This window comes from Platalea leucorodia (genome assembly GCF_965183815.1).
Source record: "Platalea leucorodia genome assembly, chromosome: 8".
Taxonomy (NCBI): domain Eukaryota; kingdom Metazoa; phylum Chordata; class Aves; order Pelecaniformes; family Threskiornithidae; genus Platalea; species Platalea leucorodia.
In genome coordinates, this window is record NC_138830.1 from 8,242,204 (window position 1) to 8,265,360 (window position 23,157).

The window sequence follows — 23,157 nt, forward strand, 5'->3', positions numbered from 1 at the left end:
GCTGGATCATGGGGTGAGGGGGACGGCGCCTGCCGGGCTAGTCCCGAGGGACGCGTGGGGACCGATCCCACCTCGCATCTTAATTAGTGACCTTGACGCAGCCAGGAGGAGTTACGCTGCTCACTGATGACAACGCTTGGAGACATTGAATCATCAGAGCAATACTATAATTGCAGAGTAAGATCAGCTGGTTTTACAAGAAAAGCGACTGGGACGAAGCCCGGTGTCGAGCGGAGGGGTGCCGTCCACAGGCGCGTCCAGCTGAAGTTTACTAATTGGAAACAACGGAAGAGCTGGGCTCCTTGGCAAAGCCAAAACGGGGTGGCAGCACTGCGTGAAAAGGGAAAACACAGTCTCATGATGTACAGCAGGATGCTGTGTGGAGCACAGGTACCAATTCATAACGTTGTATTGTAATAGCAAGAAAGCTTCAATTAAGTCAGCATTACAGATACACCGACAGCACATCCCCGGCCGCGCCAGGCGACTTCGATGTGGCCACTGCGGTGACTCCCCACTCAACACCGCAGTGAAAGAAACTCACATTGGGTGCCAAGAGCTTGCATGATAGCTGTTAGAACAGATGGCAGAGTAAGGTTCAGGTCACAGCTCAAGGAAGCCACAGTGCGTACCTCTATTCTCACATATAAAAAAAAAAAAAATAATCCCCCACCATTAGGATTACACCAGGAACAGTTCGTCTTTTGTACCAGAAAAGACGCCAAGAGCCGTTCTGAAGCAGAAGAACGGCCTGGCCATCGCCATACTCAAGTCCTGCCCCCATCTGTTTCCTTCTAGCAAAACCTTTTTGTGATAAATGCATGTTTTCCTTCTGGAAGTGCAGGGGCACACCTTCCCTCATTGCATTGCTGTTCATGTCGCATAAAAGAATGGTTCAAAGCAGCCCAAAATAAATAATGCACAAGTCATTTTGTAGTGTAGAGTAAGCCAAACAATAACCCTAAGTAAGAAATACCTTTATTAAAGAACTACAGTTTCAGATGTTTCTACATAGAACAATTTCTTTTGCATTACATTTTAGAACATTGTTTTGCATAACAAAGTAATCTGTAATGAGTATTAGCCTCTTTCCAGTATAATTTTAAAACCAATGTACTTGTTTTATTCATTACATATATGTATCATGGCTTTTTATCTCGGTAAAGCATAGACAAAAATATAAGTTGTCAGGTGAATACTATTTTCTGTTAATAGCAGCGTCTCAAATCAAAGATTTCTTCTGAAGTTACAACATGAAAAACTTTTCGGCTGTTTATTACTGGGAAATTTAAGTGCCGTACCTGGAAAATGCCTGCACGGCCTTATAGTCTCAATGACATTAATTGTGAAATCAATGCTGTCTTCCGTGTACGGAAGATCAGGCCCTAGAGTTGTACTCTTACTTTTTAAGGAGGGTAAAAGCATCCTTTAGATTCAGGGTTCTGGCAGACGTCCTCTGGCAAGCACGCCTGTGGTACCACACGGTTTCAGGCTGTCCTTCTGCCAGAGGTTGCCACCCCCTTACCACCCACTTACCTCGGCTGCTCGTAGAACGCTTCAATAGCATAAACATTGCCACTAGTATTTGCTCTAGTAATAGGAAGAGACCATTGCATTAAACAAGCAAATAAACAATTGTCTTTCTCTTGTCAGAGTTCAACAAAAGTACTTTTGATTATTTTTGCACATTAATAAACATAGAATTAAATAATCTGGGGAATCTGCAGAAAGACAGGATTTAAAGGCCATTTCCTTTTTGACCAAACCAGTATTAATCTTAACTTACTAAACCTATTTTCTTTTATCATATAAATAGTGCCTTTTTAAAGGCTACACTATAATGTTTTAGCCTTGAAATATATGCTATAGTGCTAATGCTGTAACATTACAGAAATTATTTATGCTACAACATGGGGCATCAATTCTGCGTAACAAAACGGCACACAAACTGAACACTTCTAACATAAAGACCTTTCCTGTTCTCCGTCACACAGCTGGCTTTCCTCTAGAACACCAGACTCTCTAACCAAACGACAACAACGTCAAGGGAGATCAAGTGTTAGATTTAGGATCATTCTACATCCACTAAACCAGGACACAAAAGAATACAAACACATATCTCAGCTGAGGGGGGAAATGGGTTCCTGTAAGCAGGGCTCTTTTAGCTTTTTAGAACAGAAGAATCGGTGTAATCATCCGTTATCCAGTTAAACTACTGCCTACTCAACTGATTTCTCTCACATCTTTTTTCTGATTAATAACTAATAGTTACAGCTGAGTTTCTTAGGTCACAGTGGTATTGTTACAGAATAATTAAAAGGTACTACAGAGAATCTTCAAGAATGAAAAATAATGGGCCACCTCCAGAGGAAACATACCAAGGATCAGAAATACAAAACTGACAGTCTAGGCCCAGAAAATAAGAGATGCAAGCACAGCTTATGAACACAAGAACACTGATAAACTAAAATTTACTTGAAGTATTTGTCATTTCAGTATCCCTCTCACTTTTCTTCATGTTAAATCAAGGTGAATCTGGGGATTCTGTAACAATTTACAATATAGATAGATAGATATAGTAGCTATAGTGTATTCAAATTGCTATATCACCTAGAAAATTAATAATTATTTCAGCCACACAAAATAAAAAGAGAATTTACTTTCTGTGAAAGTTATAGAGTGTGGAAAAAAGTAGTTTCGTTACCAGGCTTAATAAAAAGTCTGAGATTGGTGCAGTTGTAGCAGAAAAAACTTGCACATCAAAGTTGTTTTGTTTTTTTTTTTTAAAACAGAATTAGTGATAATCCATTAAAGTGCTTTTAAGCAGAAAGTTGTTTTTTTACGTTACTGAAACTAGGTAGTTTAACCAAGGATCTGAAGTTTTAAAGAACATTCAGTTGTCAAAAGATGGGAGTAGCAAGGCACGCTAATACTCACTAAAACAAAAAACAGAGATTGGTCATATATACGTGTATACTTATATGAACATAAGCAATGCAGCACCATTATCTTCTCTGAAGAAACTCCATTCAAATGGAGAATGGAAGCAATTTATTTTTTGCTGCTTTTGATGGGGACGTGCGTTCCTTGCACATTGAGATTCTCCACAGAAACTCGGGGCTCCCTGGAACCCGCAACTGCAAGTGGCTTCTCTCTGAAACAAACAACAATAAAAATCACGACCACCATATGATATGGGGTGGGGGAATATACATCTTGTTAATTACTTATGTGGAGGTATAGTTATTTTAGTTGTAAAACAGATTTGACTGTCCCCCCAAAACGACTTCCATTGTTACCAGCATAGAGTTGGACTGTTTCCCCGTCTTGCACGCTCGACGAGAAGAAACAGCTCAGTTTGAAAACTGAAATTGAAGGTAAAGTAGCCTCTGCAACAAACCTCTAGAACTGAAGAGGTGCCAGAGGGAAAGTGCTCTGTGCAGTTTACAGAAGAGGAATGTTTCCCTTCTGTAGCATTTGCTACCAAACGTGCAACCAAACGTGATAAAGGTGTCACAACTTCCAGTGAAACTATGGCAATAGCAGGGGAAAAAAAAGACAACCCTGAAGCATAGCAGTCTGCGCAGGGGAGCTCCTGCGTTTACAGATAAAAGTCCTCACTCCTACACAGACTTCCTGATTTTAGGATTAGAAGAGGTCTCGTTTGAAATCTAACCCTGAAGAGAAGGCGGGGTGTCTCCAACTATATGGAAGGTGTCTTTCCTTTTAGCCAAGAGAACAGATCAACCTAGCCCTCAATAAGGATTACACCTTAATGCAACTAACCCAGTTTAATGACGGTGGGGGCAGCTACGACATTTGGACATCGTTGAGCTAAGGGCACTGGCATATTTCCCTAGAAAAAACACTCACCACTTTAGCCTGTCAATTAAGTAAGTCATTTTCAAAGTCAAAACCACTGAATTTCTTCAAAATTTAGTTAACAAAATACTGCCTTACACTGTTTATTGTGGCATCATGAGAAAAGGAGGAATAAAACATGCTATTTCTCCTCAGATTGCCAGTAAGCATTGTTTGGTCGTGAACAGATTGCTTCAGAATAGAATTTTCATTCTGCTGCTAATATTTCCTTATTCTGCTAGGAAACTATTTCTACCTTCTTAATCCATCTTCCTTGGGTATGTGATGAATACTTCGGTACTTTGGAGCTTCTAAATTGCACCTGGTTCTAGATGGCTTGAACTTCATAATCTCTTTCTGCCACTCTTCATCAAAGGTCTGGGCCTCAGCTGAAAAACAGTTACAGTTTACTCTTATTTTTAATAAATGCAAGCAAGATAGGAAAAGATGTAATGAAAATTAAGTTTTTTGAACAGTGTTTTTTAAACTTGTGGTCTATGGCTCCCCGCATGGCCTGCAAACTATTTCTAGGGGATCTGTAAAAGACAACTAAAAGCTTACTGCCAGTAGGCTTATGTTTGGAAGATAAAAATAAAAAAACCTGACAGTCACTCTGTTGTAAAAGTATATGCACATTTTAAGCACACATCTCTTACATATGTATTTTCTATTAGCCACAAACAAACACACAGCAAATAGTAAAATTCTGTGAAAAGTTTGTTTGAAAACATAAAATATTATTAAAAGTACTTTCAAATATGAGCAGATACTGTACAAGCAAGCAGTACCAACTGCATTATAACACAACATTTTCAAGTCTAACTGGTTACTTTAACTTCGGTTGTCCAAATTTATATCAACTAAGGAAACGCGATTTCCAGACTTCACACTTTCTGAAAAACAGTCCCTTTTAAGATGTCTCAAGCTGGAACTTCAAAATTGTTATGTGAAACAACAGTGTAAAGGACATTAGAGAACTGCATAAAAAGACAAACCCTCATCCAGGTTGATGAATTCTTGGTTCATTTCTTCATCACCAGTCTTCCTGTTCTTTGATTTTTTAATGACATGGGCACGATCATGAATATGATGACCAATAGCCATTTTTTCCAGTCCACTTTCAGAATCCTTAAGTGCTTTTCTTGTCTCCTTAACCTGTACAAAAAAGGGAAATAAGTGTCCTTCCAACCAAAAAAAAGAAGTTAGAATATTTTTTTTTTTAAAAAATCAAATTTTCTTCCCCTAAGCTTTTATATCTTACTTTTGAAAAAGTTAGGTTTTACAGGCTTTTCCAATTGTCTTATTTACTGCGTTGGCTGAAAATACACTAACAAAGCACAAATCAAGTCTATTTTCTTTCTGCCAACAGACAGGAAGATTAAACAAGAACACCTAAAGCTTCTTAAGTAATGTACATACTGGGTATTAATTGTTGGGGGAAAAAAAAGCCTAGTCTAAATATACTACATGCAGACAAGTCTTCAACATTCTCCTTGACACCAGAACGAATAACAGCCGATGCCAATATTCTCAGCATGAAGGGACAACTAATTACTAGGTTGTCATGTTGACTGGCTTGAAACCCAGGCAACCACTTATCACTGTGTTCATAGGTATATTATTAGAACCTTTTTGATAACTGAGTGTCTGCTTGAGCTTGAACATATCCCACAGCCAATCACGCTCAACGGCCTTTACTGCTCGCATATAGTCTTTCATGAACCTTGCTTCAGGGTTCAAATTCAAATTTCTTAGCAGAATTAGACGCAACAGCTGCAAGGAAGTGAATGAAAGGGCATCTTCATCTGAAGCGTTACGTAAGCATTTAAAAGTGCTTGAGTAAAGGGGATGATTCGAAGCCACGTTTTGCATAAATAGACTGCCTCTTGCTATCTCATATTTTAGACAGAATTTTAAATGTACAAGAGGAGGATTAATTATAGCAAAGAGAAAGACGTTGGAGACCGCCTTGAAGAATCAGCTGTTCTGGCACTCAATTTTTCCAGTCTTTGACAGGCATACAATTTATTTAGATGTATACTTAGAAGCATACAAATTACAAGGAAGAAAACAGCACTTCAGCTTAAGAAGCCTTTAATATAGAGCAGTATTTAAACAGACGTATATTTTTCTAAATTATAAGAGTAACTGTCTCCAGTAAAAAGAACCTGACGGAAACTGTGGTTTGGTGTAGATGAACTTAAATTCCAATAATTGCATACCACCTTTTTGCTGCATCTCAGGACTACTTACGCCTCCTGGAGCCGTGCGTGTCTGAGCTGAAGCTTGGAAAACTTTTGGTGGTTCATCCCCTATTTTGGAGTATGTCATCACAGAGGAGGAGCTGAATGTGTGTGCATCTGGATGGATGGACAGGTCATCCTACAAGCAACGTAGATTTCTTTTATTAATAAAAGTTAAAACTTGTGGATAATAGGTACTTCTTACATTCTGAGACGAATCTTATTATGAAAAAGACTACCCCTCTGAAAAATTAACCCTCAGTCCTGGCACCATAGATACGGCCAGTTGGGAAGAGACCTTGGCATTTGATAAGCCCTCACTCTTGTCCTAGCCTTGGTCTGGCCACAGGTCTCCCCATGCCAGGAAACAGGACAACACATAAAAAGCATGGGCAGCAATAAGCAACTGCTCGAACGTTTGCCCTGGCATAGTTTAGTTTAGTAATGAAGATATAACCTGTAACATCAGTCTTGCCACGTACAGTATATAATAAGGCGTGTCAAGAGTTCAGGTGAAATATGACTTGAGCAACAATGGTTACAAGCCATTTTACAAGGCCAGTACAACACAGTCAATAATAGGCATCAGGGTTATCTTCACAGACTGTGAAGAAAGAAGCAGCACTGAAAATAAAATCAGAGGAAAGTCTATATGCAGGGTGGCATTTAGGTGTTTGCGGTTTTGTTGTTTTTAAGTGTACAGCAACACTTTAAACTGCTCCTTCGCTTAAGGTGTCAGCTCTGGCAACAGCCAGAGACCAGATAACTTACAGCAGTTCTAACCCCTAGAGAATTAAGCGTACATTTAAAGTACTATTGTTAGCAAATAATCAGCGACAGCATAGGGAGTTATAACCACGATACAGTCTGGAGAAAAAAAAAATTCTTACTATCTTCTTGCGACTAGTAACCTTTTTCTTGGCAGGACTTTCTGAGTAATATTTTAAACAGCTTGTCATTCTCCAGTACAATTAATTTTAGAACAAATTTTTAAAAACTTACAAATTTTCTTTGCATTTCCAGCATACTGTTTCTCATGTTTGACATCATCCTGTCCATTGCAAAAAAAGGTTCCCCAAAATCTGCATCCTGCTAGAAGAAAAGACATTAAAATTAAAATAAAGTCTTTTGCCTCTTCAAGTTCTGAAGCTTTTTTTTTTTTTTTAACATGCATTTTTTAATGCAAATCAGACCATCAAAAAGGTTTTCACAGACTGCAATTCAGAGACATAGACAAGCCAAAATACATCTTTTCAAACGAAAAATTGAAAGCTAGCATGGGGAGCTTGATTGTTAAGTTGGAGATACTGGAAAGACAGAAGTGAAAGATTTGACACTCAAATGTCAAAACAAGCTCATATTGTGGCCAATTTACAAGAACTATTTTCATGTACCTTCTAACCTAACTAGCTTCTGCTGTAAAAAGTACTATATGACCCTCCATGCCTTATACTATTGAAGATCAAATTATCTCTATTATGCAAATCCCTTAGTGCATAGGGAATCACACTGAAAATGCATCCCAGCAGACATAGCTGTTCCTTTGCAGAAGTAGCGTACATCACTCAAAAGGGCAGCGTGGAAAAATTAGAGAACCATAACTTGGTATTTTAATGGCAGCTTAATTAATTGATGCTATAGGTGTATTCAACAAAACATTCATTCGTTATTTTTACGTGAAAGCCGAAGATCCAGTGTTGCACAAAGGATAGATACTAAGACAGGTTTACGTGCACAGAATTTGATTAATAGGCTCTGTGCTGATGGCATATACTGACCACACTGATGAAAGCTACCCTTGGAAGAAAACAAAACGCAAAGAGAGAGGCAGCGAGACAGAAAGTAGGGGAAGGGTGAACCCTCCTAAGGGACCATCTGGGAAGACAGCAATGCTGTCCCAAATGAGCATCCTCCTCTGGGCTCCTCTCCAGTGCAGCAGGTGGGGATGATAAAGATGATTTTTGCCGTGCCTTTCCCCTCCTGCTATGAACTTTTGCTCAGGACCCGTTCAAACTCCCTGCTGAGCTGCCTGGTTTCTAACATGAGCAGCTCAGGTTGGAGCACGCTAGTTAAGAGCAGACACCGCACTATGGGTTGGCTGGTGAGCTTCTAGATGCATGCATGCCTAGCTGCTTCCCAGGACAGCCGCTGTGCCACCACCACGCTCTGGTCCACAGGAGCGAGGCTGTGAGAAGAGCAGGGAAAACGGCTCCCAGGGGCTCTGCAAAACCCAGCAGCTTTGGCAAGAGGCAGGCTGCCGGGCTGCACGTAGCAGCCCTTCGCACTACTAAGGCGCTACGCGACACCAGGATGCTAATTACAATAGCAAACACCCCACGGTAGTCCAACTACTGGAAATATATAGAATAAAATTTGAATAAATTTATTTAAATAGCTATATATTTAAAAGTTTAAAAATAAAATCTGCAGTTTAAGCACAAAACTAAGTAAAATTCAGGTATAGAAAATCTTCAATTTGCTTCTTGAATAGTAAGAAACCTGAATCCTTAAGGGCTATCAAAACTTCGGCGCAATAATTATAGACAATTTAGGGCATCAAATCATTGCAAGTGTCAGTAACTCCAGAAAACTGCCTTCTACAGTTAGAAATCTGGACGTGGACCAATGACATTACATAGTAATCAGCTGTACCTATGGAATTACAAGCCATAGATTGGGGTGGAGGGAGTAAAACCATAGCCTGTGCAGTTAATAGCAAAAGAACATTGATTAGCTAATACACTTTTTGCATAGAGAAAGTTGCCAATTTGTGCTTCTGCAAAAGATAATTAAACAAGTAACACTTTTAGATCTGAAAATTCAAAGACCCATGCCCATTTTTCCCCGCTCTACGAGTGAGACCCGCTCTCTAAGCTACTGGTTTTCAATCCGAGGAGTCTTTAAAGCCTTCCAAAGGAAGCAAAAACCTCCGTGAGGGTCATAACAATAAACCTGCTTTTCCGTGGGTACTTTTTACAGACCTTTTACAAGATATTCCAGACCCCCAACAAACTACAGCTGAAGAATGTTCCAAGCCCAGCTGCAGTGGAAGCTCTGTCGCCAGAAGCTGGCCCGTCGTAGCTGTGACCAGTGCTGCAGGTCTCGTCGGTACCACACCCACAAACACACTCCAAGCCGCTAGCGTCTGTCTACAGCAGCACTTAAAGTTTGGCGTCTCTTTCCAGGGATTATTTCATTCCTATCCATCAGAGATCAAGCACCAACTGATACATCGCCGAGTAGAAAAGCCCCTGCTAAGTAGTAACTTTTCCAATCGTGCTATCAGCACATTTAATCTACCCCTGCATTTTCATTTAATAAGGAAAAATTAATAATAAATCTTTCTTGAGTTATATTGTTCCATGTATCTAAACACCAACAAAAGCAGTTTGCAAGCACACTGAAACTAGCCTTTGCCCATGCTTTAGTTATGCAGACAGGATGCACATACTAGCAAGAGCCACAAGGATTATTGCTCCTGGGATACTAACCACTCTACCAAAGCCTGCAAAGGGTGTGAGGGAGCAGGTTGTTGCCTGGAAGAAAAAGGACCAATGTCTTTTAGTTATTGTAGCCGTTACCAGACGCAGCGGAAGTGTCTAGTGCGCTTTCATATACAGCAGATGATATTAAACATTTCTGATCAAATAAAAACAGTCACTCAAGAGGACCTTGGTAATTTATAGTGCGCTACAACAATATAATATGAAGTAGTCTCTGGGTATATAGAAGTAATATATTTTTACTAATGATATTGGAAAGCGATAGCTGTCACCACATTTAATAAGTCATAGTCATATGTATAGTCTAGAAGCACTTAAAGCTAGAAGTTGAGAAACATTTGTATAACATAGCAACCTTTGTACTAAAATTATTTAAAACATGGCACAGTGCTTCAGACATCACCCACTTCTCTGAAAACACTTCATTCTAGTCATGCAATAGAACCCCATCACTGAAAGTTGATTAAAATCAACAAATCAACAGTCCCCTTAATGTGAATTCATGTAATTAAATTTCAGAAGGTTGGCATATAATTTTAGAGCTTAAAAAATTAAGTGATGCAGCTGACCTGTTCACAAGCACTCTTTATGTATTACAAGAGATTAATGTAAATATAAAGATATTTCTTTGTCCGTGCACTCCTTGCGATAAACAAAATTAAGTCACACTTGTCAGCAGTTTCAAAGGTCATTGCAAAGAAGTTCTAGGTAAATCTATCATCATATACAGAACCACCCAAAGACAAATCCCCATGAGCAAATTATATTCTTCTGCAGTTGTATAAATAGATGTAGCTATAAACACCGGCAAATACAGTTCCTGTTTGACCAACTGATATTGAATATCCCTATATGACAGGGCAATGAGATGCTGGAAAACAAATTGATGTTTCCAGGAAACTAAGATTGGAGAGTTATATAAAAGCCTACCTAAAGAAAGACTGGTTAGACAGAAGTCCCAAACACTTTATAATAACTTCAAGTACAAAAGGAAGGCATTATCCGATTCTTGAATACCTTTATGAACTCTTTCAGGTTGCAGTTCTGTGTAATATGTAGTGACAGAAAAGAATATAATATATATTTATATATAAATATCAAGTGCAAAAGGATATCCTCAGAAATAATAAGAGGTGTTAGTCAAAAAGTTTATGAACTCTGTGGTTTTATAATACACACTAAAAGCTGTTAAATAGTTGCCTAATATATAGGACAGTCAGATACCCAAACAAAACCAAATGACAGTGTCTCTTAAGATGTTTTACCCCATTCCTCCTGTTCATGTCCTTTCCTCTTTCTTCCCTCCCCCCAGGAGGCTAAAAAACAACACTGCAAACCTGCTTGAGAAAGGAAAAGCATTTTCAAATTTCAATGCTATATTGATGCACATTGAGTTGTTGCAACAAATTCTGGCCCTTGTAAAGCAGTTTCAGGCATTCTATAGTTTACTTAAACATAGAATTACAAAATCAGTAATCAGTACGGGTAATTTTAACAAAGTGTATCTTACATGGTAGTAAAGATATCCATCTTTTCCTACATAAAAATCTAATTATTTTAAGTGTTAGAATCACTTCTGGAGGGAAACCAGTAAAAGCAGTTTGAGACTACTACAAGGCTCAAATAATCAGTACCAAGTCTTCTGTGACATCCAACTCTTAGGTGAAACATGAGGAACATTGGAAGATACTGGAAAGATTTTAGTAGGTGTGGAATTCTTTTGTGCTTATCAAAATAATACAGCACTCTTGCACCTTTAACTCCTTTCTGTAAGCACAGATAAAGGTTTTCTATGCCTCGCATTTATCCCTCACTGCCAAGAACAAGGGACACAAACCCTCAAGATATTAGGGTAAGGTTTGACATATCATTTTTCTGAAGGAAAAAGAAGTCTGATCTGTTTTTAGGCATCTGCTGAACCAAGGCCTAAGAATCTGTTTCAGCAGAGGAGAGATCATGCCCTAATTAGATCCAGCAACATCTATATTTGAAACTAACTGGCAACGTATGAGCACGGAGGAAAGAATCTGACAGTTACCCTTTTGACTTGTAGGTGACAGTCCGTGTTTCAGCTATGTTTATTAAGCTCTTAACTATCTAGGTTTGAACAACCACCACCAAATCTGGCCGAGTTCCACAAGCCCTTGTAATCTGTTTTGTCTTCCAACTGTTTTTTTTTAAATCAAATGTGATTCATTAAAGTAAGAGATCATTCAGCTGCAAAAATATGTAGCCTGGTGGAGGGAAAGGAACCAACTTCAAACGTATATCCTTTCTAAATAAAGCAATTAGATAAGGTTTAGCTACAGAAGCAGAATATATAATTGTCCTGCATGCCCAGAGACTTGAAAAGGTACTTTATGTAAAACATAGATCATTGCCGACTTCTCAGTTTCAGGTGGTAATTTACAGAACTACTAGGTTTCATATCAATTTCCCTGATCTTTAATTCTTACAGTCTTATATCTAGAGGAAACATTAAGAACCAGACCAAACACAGAATGTGAAGCCTTTATTCACAGTTGCAAAGTTGAAGCAGGGTTTAAAATATCTGTGTAGCTACTATTTAGGTGGCTGAAACACAGGTTTGGCTTAAATTGAACTTCAACATAAGTAAATAGACACAAGATACTAAAGTGCAGAGTGAAGGCATAAACAAAGAAGGCTCTGTCTTTGGACATTTTTAATGCCTTTCTGCAATAGAAACATTTAATACATAACATTTATTAAACGAAACAATTGATATATATGTTTAGCTTGTTTCATTAAATATTGTTAATATTAATTAAATTGTTAATTAAGTTATTAATCAAATGTAAATTAATTATAAATTAAATTTAAATTAAATGTTAATTAAATATTCAATGTTCAATAACATACAAATTTGTTATTAGTCCTAACAGAAACAAGTTTGTCAGTGTTAAGTAATAAATGCTTAAACAATAGGCCATTAAAGAACAAAGCGAGATATTATTCACATTTTATTCAGCGATGAAACAATCTGACCAAGGTTGCAATAGCTGAGCCAGGCCTCTGTTTCCACTGTACCAAACTTAACAGAAATGGAAATGTGAAGCCGACTATATTACCAGTAAATGTAAATTCCATGTAGCAATCCTTGGAGATTAAGAAAATACTTACTCTGCGATTTCCTCTCAGAGCAACCTGAGAGTCCTGGCGTGCTCTTCGATCTACTGTTCTCTCCCCACCATCTGTTATACTGAGAAATGGATCTCGTCCAAAAGGATCAGAAAAGCTTCTCATCATCTGCCGCATGTATTCATGGTGGGCAGCAAAAGGATCGCTGAAAAAGAGATGTTTTGCATAGAAAGTCATCAGGTTTTATTCCAAGCTACGTAAAATGGCTATGAAATTTTTAAAACTCAATTTTTTTAAATCATTTCGTATGGTTCTTTATTCAAATTCTTTATGTTAATAGGACCCAACTGGGCAATCTCCTGTTCCTTGCAAACTCTCACTTCTTTCACTCTTCCTCCCGTCTCGCAGGTTGGTTGGATGTTTTAGTTCTTTTGTCTTCTCAGCTGCCTTCATTGCTCTCCTGTGCTCTTGGGTGTCTGTATTGCTTTTACTCTTTCCTCATCTTTTCCAAAAATATTCCGTCCTTTGCAGCCATCTTTCACTCCAGCCTATGTTTACTATCTGCCAGGAACTATAAAACTGACCTATATTTTATTTATCACTACTTCTACCTCCAACCCCTGATATTAAAAGAATTACTTTTTTATTTTTCCTCTCCTTTTTTCACTTTCATCTTCCAAAGCTTAGCACAGTACTGCTCACTGAACTCACTGTGGCCCACTAGATTCCCCCCACCCTTACTCCTCAAATTCATTTTGCTGGCCAATCCCATTCTACTTTTCATCCTCCTTGACCCGCATGCGCAAAAATGTATACCATCCTCTAAATTAAAGCCAGCTCCATCTCCTTCACTTTAGTCACCCACTATTGCATCTTTGCCTTCCCTTTCCATCCCCTCCACAAATCATGTTCTCACATCCTTTTTTCCTGCTTAGTAAGAAAGATTCTTAGTGGCTCTGTGCTTTCCTGATAGTTTTCCCCCTTTTATCTCCTCTTTCTAAACGCTCAACCTCTGTTTCCAAAAACCTGTAGAACCCCACCAGTAATTCCAAAGCTTGGCTTGCAGGTAAAACATTGCTAAAGTTGCTCTCCATTATTACTTAATTCTTTGCGTTCTCTGATTTGGCCAAGAACTAAAGATCTCAAACTGAGGCCAAAAAAGCAGCAAAATATATTGTGCTTCTGACAAATTCATATGATCAGTAGTGTTGCCTGTGGTCCAAGGCTACAAATTACTTCATACAAAAAACATGCTTCGTTTCCTCTCTTCATCTCCAGTCTAATTGTCCCCTTTGCTATTCCGCTGAAAGCCACTTCATTAACGTTAACAGTCACTTCTCAGGTATGCTTACTTAGACTTAATAGCACCTCATCTTCCTTCCTATCAATTTCCTGGCACTCCCCAGACACCTCACACCCTCATTCTCTCCAGGACACCGCAACCTTTCCCGTCCCATCTCATGCCTCCATGAAGAAAAGCTTCAGGGTGTTCCTCTGGCTTCTTCAATACCCAATCATCTCTCGAAAGTCTCCTCAACAGCTTTTCTATTCTCCCCACCCCTTATCTCCAGCCCCATGAAAACTAGTTTCCATACCACGTGGCCACTTTGATCTCTTTGCTTTGTACTGTCTCTTCTTGCGCTGAAGTTGCATTTATTTTTTTCCTTTTTAAGTGAAAAAGAAATAAGGTTACAAACATAACACTGGATTAATTTTCCAGCAAGATTTTTTAATGCAACAATATCCCTTTAAGCTACGCATATACTTAACTCACTCCAGTGCAAACAGACCTTTACAGTTCAGAAGTAGTTTTACCATTAAGCAGACCCTAACCTACCCCTCACATGACTGCTAGCTTTAACTTCAGCCCTCATGGGATAAGCGGCTCGCACACAGCAAGCGTCCCCTCACTTTTCACAGGATGAAGAACAGATGGAAAAAGTCACTGCGCAAGCCAAGATGAGGGAAGCACACAAGCACTACCACAGCATACGCGTACTTCCATCACAGCTATTTTGACACCACAAGCTTCAGATAGGTTTGCTTATCAAAACACAAATAAATATGAACTGTATTCCACCAGTAACTTATGCGTAACAAAATTTCTTCCCAGTCCCTTCCAGTTCAAACGTAGGACACACATAATTTATCTACAACGCATCATAAGCAAAACAAGATTCCTTAGAGTTAATGTAGATAAGAAAAACTGGCTGAATTTAGTGTGCTTAACATGCTTTCATACATCTCACCTGACATAAAATAACACTTCATACCTTGTGAAATTGTCCTGTTTGCCTTATTTCAATTTCTCTGGCAACTTCTCTTGGCTGTTCACCCTCCACTACATCTATTTGATACACTCATACCTGCATCTAAAACTGTGGGGTTTTGTTGGTTTTTTTTTTTTTTTTTAAAAATGAAAGGTCTATGAAACAATTTAGAAATACAGCTTCTTACTATCAGAGACAAGGAAGAGGATATATACTGTGGAGTGACAGATTTAGGAACAAAAGTGAAGTCTCCCGATTCCCTAAGGACATTTTAGGGAGCCAGTCATAAAAAGATCTAGTGTTGTCAAGCCTCAAAAGAAATACTACAATTTCAGGATGCTCTGGAGTAAGGCAAAACCAATGGAAAGTCAGCCGAAAATCTGTCTGGAAGACAAGGCTTCCAAGGAATTAAACCTACCACCTTGATGGCTCTGATGACTGAAACTCAAACCATAACTACAAAAGGAGTATGTCACCCTCACTATATATTTTATATATATATATAAATATATATAAACACAAGTCAAAGTCTCTCCAGTAGAGGATGCAAGATCTTAAGTTCTTTGTTCAAATCACAGATTTCATAGGATGGCAACAGGTGGAGAGCACCCTAGTTTAATTACCATTGATCACATCTGACTTAAAATCTGACCATTTTTATTGGGGGGGTGGAGAAAGATACTTTTGATGAGATGCACGTGATTTCTGCACACTTTGTACTATTATACCATAAAAGCGATGGGGAAAGAGAAAGAGGGTTCTATAAGGGTTTTGCACACAGAATTTGTGCCTTTCACGTGTTAAGCACCGTAAGTTATTTTCAAAATTAAGTTCTGAATGGAAACAAACGATTTGTACATTTGTTGTCCGTATACGTGAGTGAAGATTTTCACTAAGATGCATCTCACTTGGTAAGTTCTTCTATGATTCAGACTTAAGCTCCAAAGTTTAAGGCGCTCTGTTCCGGCTGAAACCCTTTAGGGTGTTACAGTAGAAGTACAATGTTACTCCTTACTTCAGTGTATGTTTCTGGCCAGTTGCAAAGTCAGTGTCCTAGAACAATAAATTCAGTTTATTAACTTTGGAAACTGTACTTCATATTAGATGCACTTTTTTTTTTTTTTTTAAATTAGGAATTGTGTAAGCCTGAAGTTGTGAAATCCCACTGGAGATAACACCTGGAACAATAAAACAAAAGCTGTGTATTGGTAAATTAAAAACAGAGGCCAACCGCGCTTGGCAGAGGAGACCCAACTTCTGCACCTGTGCAGGCTATCGGGGCTGAAACTCAGCTGGGCCAGGGCAGGCTCTGCTGACAGCCTGGTGCTTCCCCAGGACAGCTGCTCCCAGATGGAGACGTTTCTTTCAACCCAGGCACTATTTCCAGTTCAGCAGTCCAAATCTCTCCTTGTGAGGCAAGAGAAGCCTATTATTACACTATTTTGGAAGCTAATCTTATCTGAAGTAATAAGCTCATTTCCTTAACTATATGCAAAACAGATTTACAGGGACAGTGCCAAGAAAAATGATTCTCAAGATCAATCGCTCTCTCATCTCTTTCACACACGCTCCCTTCCTCTATCTTCTGCAATCTTTTTTTCTCCAGTTTTAAACTGCATCAGTGGCTACGACAAAAATGCATAAATAAAATGAATAAATAAGAGGAGAGCAATTGATATTTCAAAAGCACGCTACAAATGACTACAAACAAGACTTAATTTCCATTATTATTTTAATTTCATGCAGAGGGTTTGCATAGTGAGGTTCTCTGCACAGCGTATCCTACACATAACTGATGAGTTGTTATAATAGCACACATATTCCTAGAAACCAAGCATGCTAATCCCTCTTGCACAGCTTTAGAAACTGTCCCACTGCTAGGAACGTGCTTTTGCAGCTCAGCAGTAGATTCTCCTTTAAGAGGTACACACTCAACCTCAGCTAGAACATCCCGTAACTAAGAGATACAGTCAACAAACCCACATCACAAGGCCCGATGTGTTACCTTTCCTTGTCCACCCACTGGCGTTACTCCTTATCTGTGCTTGTAATTAAGCTCCGCATAGTAAGTACCACGTCTTTAGAAAAACTAAAATAATTCAGGCTCCTCTGAGTTCTCCGATCCTGTTCTTACCCACTACAGATTACAGTTTCTGACAGAAGACATAAATTGGGGCCAGACGAGATACTGCAGCAGTTTCGGCTATCCCAGCACTCTAGGGGAGCATTTGCACGACACGCTACTTCGATTTAGGTTCCAGTGGCCAAGGAAGATTCCCATGGGAAATAAACTCATTTCAGAGTTTAATACATAGAGATGCTCCACCCCAAGCGCTACCATTGTGCTCAGGGTACGGAGATCAGAACAACGCAGTGGCTGAGCTAAAGCATCAGCACCCGCCGAGGAACCCAGCAGAAGGTGGTTTGCCTGTACCGATCTCACAGGCACGTTTGCAAAGTTTTAAGGCAAGAACACCCGGTGTTACCGTTAGCGTATGCATCGACAACGGGAGCTCAGAAACGGTCTATGGGGGGGGGGGGGGGGGGGGGAAAAGTCCGGAAAAGCTGGAACATCCAGCACCTCTCCACTTTTTAAGAAACTGAAGAAAAAAACAAAATCAAGAAGCTCAACCCGATGGAGGTGAGGGTTTCTCCTCAGCCGCTGTCACTATGGAATTACGATTAAGCGCTTCACTGCGTTACTGAAGAGGGGAGTAAGCGACAAGACCCTGCTATTTAACATCACCGCCAACGACTTAACCCCTACGTCGCCTTAACGGGCACCCCGCGCCTTCCTTCGTGTCGGGTAACCGGAGGCGCACGGCTGGGCACCAAGGGGCCGTTAACCCGCACGGACGCGCGTCCTCCAGGCGACAAGAACCAAGCGCTTCTTCAGGCGGCGGCCCCGCGCCCCCTCACACCCACCCCGCCAGACCCCTCGTAGCCCCCACGCCCCCCTCCCCAGCGCTGGGGCCCCGCGGGCCCCCGCCCGCCAGCCCGACGCGGGGCCCCGGAGGCCGGGGCCGGGCCCCTCACCGGAAGAAGGGGTCCTCCTCGAAGCAGCGCCCCAGGCCCCCGAACATGGCTGCGGCTGCGGCTCCGGGCCGGTGTGAGCGCCGCCAGCCCCGCCGGCCCCTGGCGGCGGCGCCCCCTCCCCCACGTGACGCCTCCCAGCGCCGCCATTGGCCGCCGGGGCCGTGACGAGCTGAGCGGGGCGGGGCTCGGCGGGGGCCGCCGTTGCCGTGGCAACTGGCGCCGCCGTGCGGCCCCGCTCCAGAAGGTTCGGGCCCGGGCCGGGGCCCGGCCCGGCGGGGAGCGGGAGCAGCCGCGGGCGCGGAGCCCCACGCTGCTCCTCGGGCCGCCTCTCCCGAAGCCTCGCTTTTGCCCGGTGAGACCACAGGGTCCGGCCCGGCCCGGCTTGGCGGGGTGCGGGCCCCGGCGGGGAGCAGGCCCGGCCTTCACCCCAGCTCCCGTCAGGCGTCTGCGGGTCGGTGCCGTCGGCGCGGCTCAGGCCGCTGCCCCCCCGTCTTTGGCAATTAAAAAAATAATTGTATTTTTTCCAGTAGGTGGCAGTAAAACAAAGCGACCGCGTTGTGCGAGGCAGGCTGTGTTCCCAGCGGCTGGGGAAAAAGCGGGAGCCCGGGCGGGAGCCCCTGGCGCGGCAGCGGCGCCCCGGGCAGCGCGGCGAGGGCCGGCGCTAAAGGCAGCCCTAAGCAGCTGGTCCAGCAAAACCGAGCAATGAGGAAAAACCGAGGCCGGGACGGAGTAAGGATATCTGACCGCAGTTGCAGCTCTGGCTGCGGGCGGCCGTCGCAGCCCTTTGTGGGTCAGGGTTACCTTGCGCTCCACACCGGCTAAGCGCTCTACAAGGCATATCCGATATCTGAGGGTCTACGATAGTTGCCTTCTGGTCAGCAGTTTATTGTGTATTGCTGAACCATACCGGCTTTGGGAGTGAGACTGGTTAGGATTAGTGGTTAAGCAGAAAGGGAAAAAGAGCGCTTTGTCTTCTCGGCAGGAGGAAGCAGTCCTGCGGCCGGCTGTAAAGGAGAAACCCCTCAGCAAAGCCTGTCGCTGGGCACAGTCGGCAAGGTTTCAGTAAAAGAATGGGGCAAATACACAGGGAGCGTTAGCTGGGTTTCCTGAAGAGCAGAGTGGTTGTGAACATGTAGAGGAGTGTATAAGAACCATGGTTACATATAAACTTACTTCTGAAGGAGGACAGTTTGAAAGAACTAGAGGTATAGGAATCTCCCCTTCATTCTTCATAAAATGGGAGAATTGTGGAGAAAAATGTTTATGTGTTTGGAAAAATTCTCCTGGTCTGGATGGCAAAGTTTCTTCGAGCTGTGAGCCTGGGGATTGTTTCCTCTCTTGCATCTCCTGTTGAGAGGCTGGTGAAGGCTCTCCCCTCCTCTCCTCACATCTCTTTCAATATCCCAGTTTTTAGGGGAAAGATAGAAAATGTGCCCCGGATCACCAGGTGGGATTAGAGAGCATCGGAGTATTTGTATGGCAGTCATGAGAGTAGATCCCTCGTTCCACTAAGATCCATCATGCTGCAGAAGGAGCTCTGCTGGTATTTGGCCCAAAATGGAAAACCGACGTAAAAGATGAATGAACTGAGCCTGCAATATTTTTGAAAAATATCTGTAATCGGGTGAGCATTGATTTTGCTGTCTACTGATGTAGACTTCTCTTTAGATCCTAGCAAGTGGTGATATAGCAGCCTTAAGATGCACTCCAAGTTTGAGCAGTTGTTACGGTGAAAACGTTTATACCGACTGACTGGTGGGCAGGGAAGCATGACAGAAAAAGGGTTACCCATTGATTATCCAGGTGAAGTCTGTGAACTGTTTGTACATTTCTGATGAAAGATTAGCAAATAAAACAAATCAGGCGGTAGTCATGGAAGTGAACTCTGCCGCTTTGGGGCTTTTTATAACGAAATCTTGTGCCAGTTATGATGTTATCAAAGACCTCTTTTATTGCTCAGAGACAGAATTCAAGCTTTGTTTCAAACCGCACACAAAAATATTATAAGCATTGTAGTAATATCATCCTTTGCACTCCAGTTAGTCTTTCAATCCACAGATTTTAAAGCTCTCTAAAACTTCTCTGAAGCTAGAGTGTATTCATACTAGAAAAGTAATATGCAGTAGCTTTACCATAGTAATTAAGTCATATACAGCGCTCATTTATTAATTACTTGTCATTCTATTGTGATTAATAGGCAGATGCCCTGGGTCAATTTGGTTTTTGCTGTTATAGCAGTTCATTCATGTCCATGACATGGTATAGCTAGAATGTTCACTTACCACTTGCTACAAACCAGCAAGGTGAGTTTTCTTTAACATAATTAGTGCATTGAATACAAAATCCTGCAAAGTACTATCCTTCTGCAGCTTTATCTTCTCAAAATGTTTGTTTTGGTGTGGTGAACTTGTTTGCAGTCTTCTACCAAAACCTAACTAGGTATTTTTTTACAGTATTTATTTACAGCTTCTGAACACAGAGACAAAACAGACTGCAAGTTCAGTTTGTGCAGTGGCGCCTTTGTATAAATACAGCCTTGTGAAAAGAAACCCATTCCCTCTTCTGTACAACAATGGAACAGAAGTGTGGACCCTTCCAACAGCTGTCCAGAGTACATCAGATCAGCTACAGTTTGCTTCTTAATTTTATGCGGACTCCGACTGCAAAAGATGAAATTTCTTGCCAAGTCAGAGCAGATCCAGAGCTGGGCTACTGTGCAGATAACTAAGCAATATGAGTTCTAGTCATTGTTAATTTTTCGGTTGCTAGTGGTAAGATGGGCCCCGTTAGAAGTGAGCTCATTACGAGAGGCTCACTAACACGATAAAGTCAGTACTCTATTTGCACAGAGTGATATCTCTAATTGCTCAGGCCTTCTTATGGTTTGTGTCTGCTTGAGTTAGATTTCTTTTGTGTAGATAAAAAGACTTCTGTAAGAAATCACCTCGGTGCTACAGCACTGTCAGTCTGGAGGGCATCTCCAATGAGATTAATGATGTCTGCCTTAATATAAGAAAACTTTGCATAAATGAGATTATGGTTTCTGCTGAAACCTGCCAACTCTTATTCATTTGCAGTAAATATTATCTTTAATTAAAAGTTTCAAGGTATCTTGTTCCTGAACTAATGAGATCTACAGTGATTTCCCTTAGGAATTAATTTACCTTCTTAATTCTTATTCATTTTGGTGATATGACTATTTAAATCTGATTCAGACTTCAGAGCTTTGTTGAACATACTCATCTAGAACAAAAGGTCATTTTGCCATATTGACGTTTTGTTGGTATTTATAATTCTCTGTTCTCTCTCGATTCCAAAGATATGTGCTTAGGTTCCTGCCCCAAACATTTTCAACTAACACTTCGGTTCATCTTAACTCTTTGTGCTGAGTGGCTCTTTCCACGGCTGTTTTACTTTGGCTTATGTTTTCTGTTCCGTCCAGAGTACAAATTAATTACAGTGACGCTGAAAAAAGATCCTAATTGCGATCACCGTGTTTAGAATAGCACGGCTATGTGAAAAAGACTAAAATATGTGGAAAACACTCGGTGCAATTGCTGAGAAATACAGAAATATTTCTGCCTTTATATCTGGGTAGTCATCAGCTACAGTTTCTCTACAAGGATTATTTTTAACCAGTAGGGATGCTTAACACTTGGAGGTGAAAATTGCATTCCTGCATACATGTTTAAATAGGCAAAGCGCCAGCCAGCAACTGGTTTGTGAGAACGAGAGCCAGAACCCATCTTAAGATTGTACACCAAAGGACTATATTGCTAGTGTGATTTTAAAATATGTAATTATTATAGCTAAATTACAAAGTCCCTTTGTTTTAAAAATAAATACATATCAAAATTAAAAAGTAATATTAAAAAGAAATATCCAGTTTGCATACTCAAAGAAGACACCAAGGAAAAAAAAAGAGTAAATGCTCCTTAGTTCATTAGCAGGAGACTTTTCTATTGAAATCTAACCTGAATCATGAGACATCCTCTCAGTCTCTTCATTGGTGCTCCGCAGCGCTGGGTCTGACACTGATGAAACGTCAGCTGGTTTAAAAGGGGGGTGATTACCCTAATGAAGTAAACGGAGCAAGGCAGCAGTAAAACTCTCTCTTGGTGTTAACCAGAGGCATTTGTTCTTGTCTCTGATGAAATATAGAGTACCTCTTCAGAAGTATATTGTCAGCGTTAAGTAGATAAGTTGAACCATATTTTATGTGAGAGGCAAACTGGAAAGGTTAATTCCTGCTTTTTATAAGAAGAGATTTTTGTCTTGTTACTGTTATTCCAAATTTTTCCATTTTCCCATCCAAGAATTGGTGAGGGAAAACATTTCTGTGTTCACTCTGAGACTCTCTTTGGGCTCCGTATATAATTAGGAGATATCCTTAAAAGCTCTTGTTCTGTCTTTGAAGTTGATCTTTAAAAAATTGTCTGACTATTATACATAAACTGGAGTAGAAACTCATGGCTGCAGGAGATTCCTAACCCCATACTTGCACCACCGCCGGGTAGGAAACATGTTTTGTGGCATCAGCAGAGCGCGCGCTGGGACCAGCTATATATAGAATAGTCACCGACTTCTACAAGTTGTTGATAACCTTCCATTTATAACTTGCTTGCAGACCAACTTCCTCCCATCGCACACAAATGAGAGGATTATCAATAATGTATGAACTAATAAATAATGCTTGTGTGCTGTTGTCAGGGCAACAAATATCATTTAGACTGCAAGAGAGATCCTCGTGGTGTGTCAAGTGGATTTGAAGTCTTCCATATCTGGAAGGCTTCAGCAAGTAAAAGAGTAAGATTTTGCTGTGTTTCTTTGAGGCAGGTGAAAGAACTGGTGAATTATATTCTGTTAGATTCACAGAAACGTGAGAGATTGGCTCCCTTTTAAAAATCAATATTTTATATCATTTACTTATTTAATAGCTGTTTACAAAATACCAAGATCAGCAATGTAGGAATTGCCAGATTGGATTACCTGGTAAGTCTGCATGGTGTCCGGTGTCGTCTTTACGAGGTACCCGGGCTAGATGTTTCATCAGAAACTGCTAGGAAGTGCACAAGAGCTCTGTGCCCTTGGCCTGGCGCATCACTGTAATACAGACTCATTCCCAAGACCTGCAGGATAAGCTTT

The 23,157-nt window shown here is 40.9% G+C and overlaps 1 protein-coding gene across 6 annotated transcripts; it reads right to left on the reverse strand.

Moving 5' to 3' along the window:
• Positions 1 to 962: 962 nt before the first annotated feature.
• MLF1 (myeloid leukemia factor 1) lies at positions 963 to 18,128 on the reverse strand. Of its 6 annotated transcripts, none has more exons than XM_082319504.1 (9): positions 18,013 to 18,128; positions 14,302 to 14,370; positions 12,749 to 12,911; positions 9,596 to 9,640; positions 7,107 to 7,193; positions 6,115 to 6,243; positions 4,857 to 5,016; positions 4,118 to 4,250; positions 963 to 3,154 (listed from the first exon to the last, which is right to left on the reverse strand). In XM_082319504.1, the coding sequence occupies exons 1-9, from the start codon at positions 18,057 to 18,059 to the stop codon at positions 3,052 to 3,054; spliced, it is 936 nt and encodes a 311-aa protein (XP_082175630.1). In that variant the 5' UTR covers positions 18,060 to 18,128; the 3' UTR covers positions 963 to 3,051. The 6 variants fall into 6 exon arrangements, with proteins under 6 accessions (XP_082175630.1, XP_082175629.1, XP_082175633.1 ...); XM_082319503.1 differs by having other exon boundaries at positions 7,107 to 7,196; XM_082319507.1 differs by lacking the exon at positions 14,302 to 14,370 and having other exon boundaries at positions 7,107 to 7,196.
• Between the last annotated feature and the right edge of the window lie 5,029 nt (positions 18,129 to 23,157).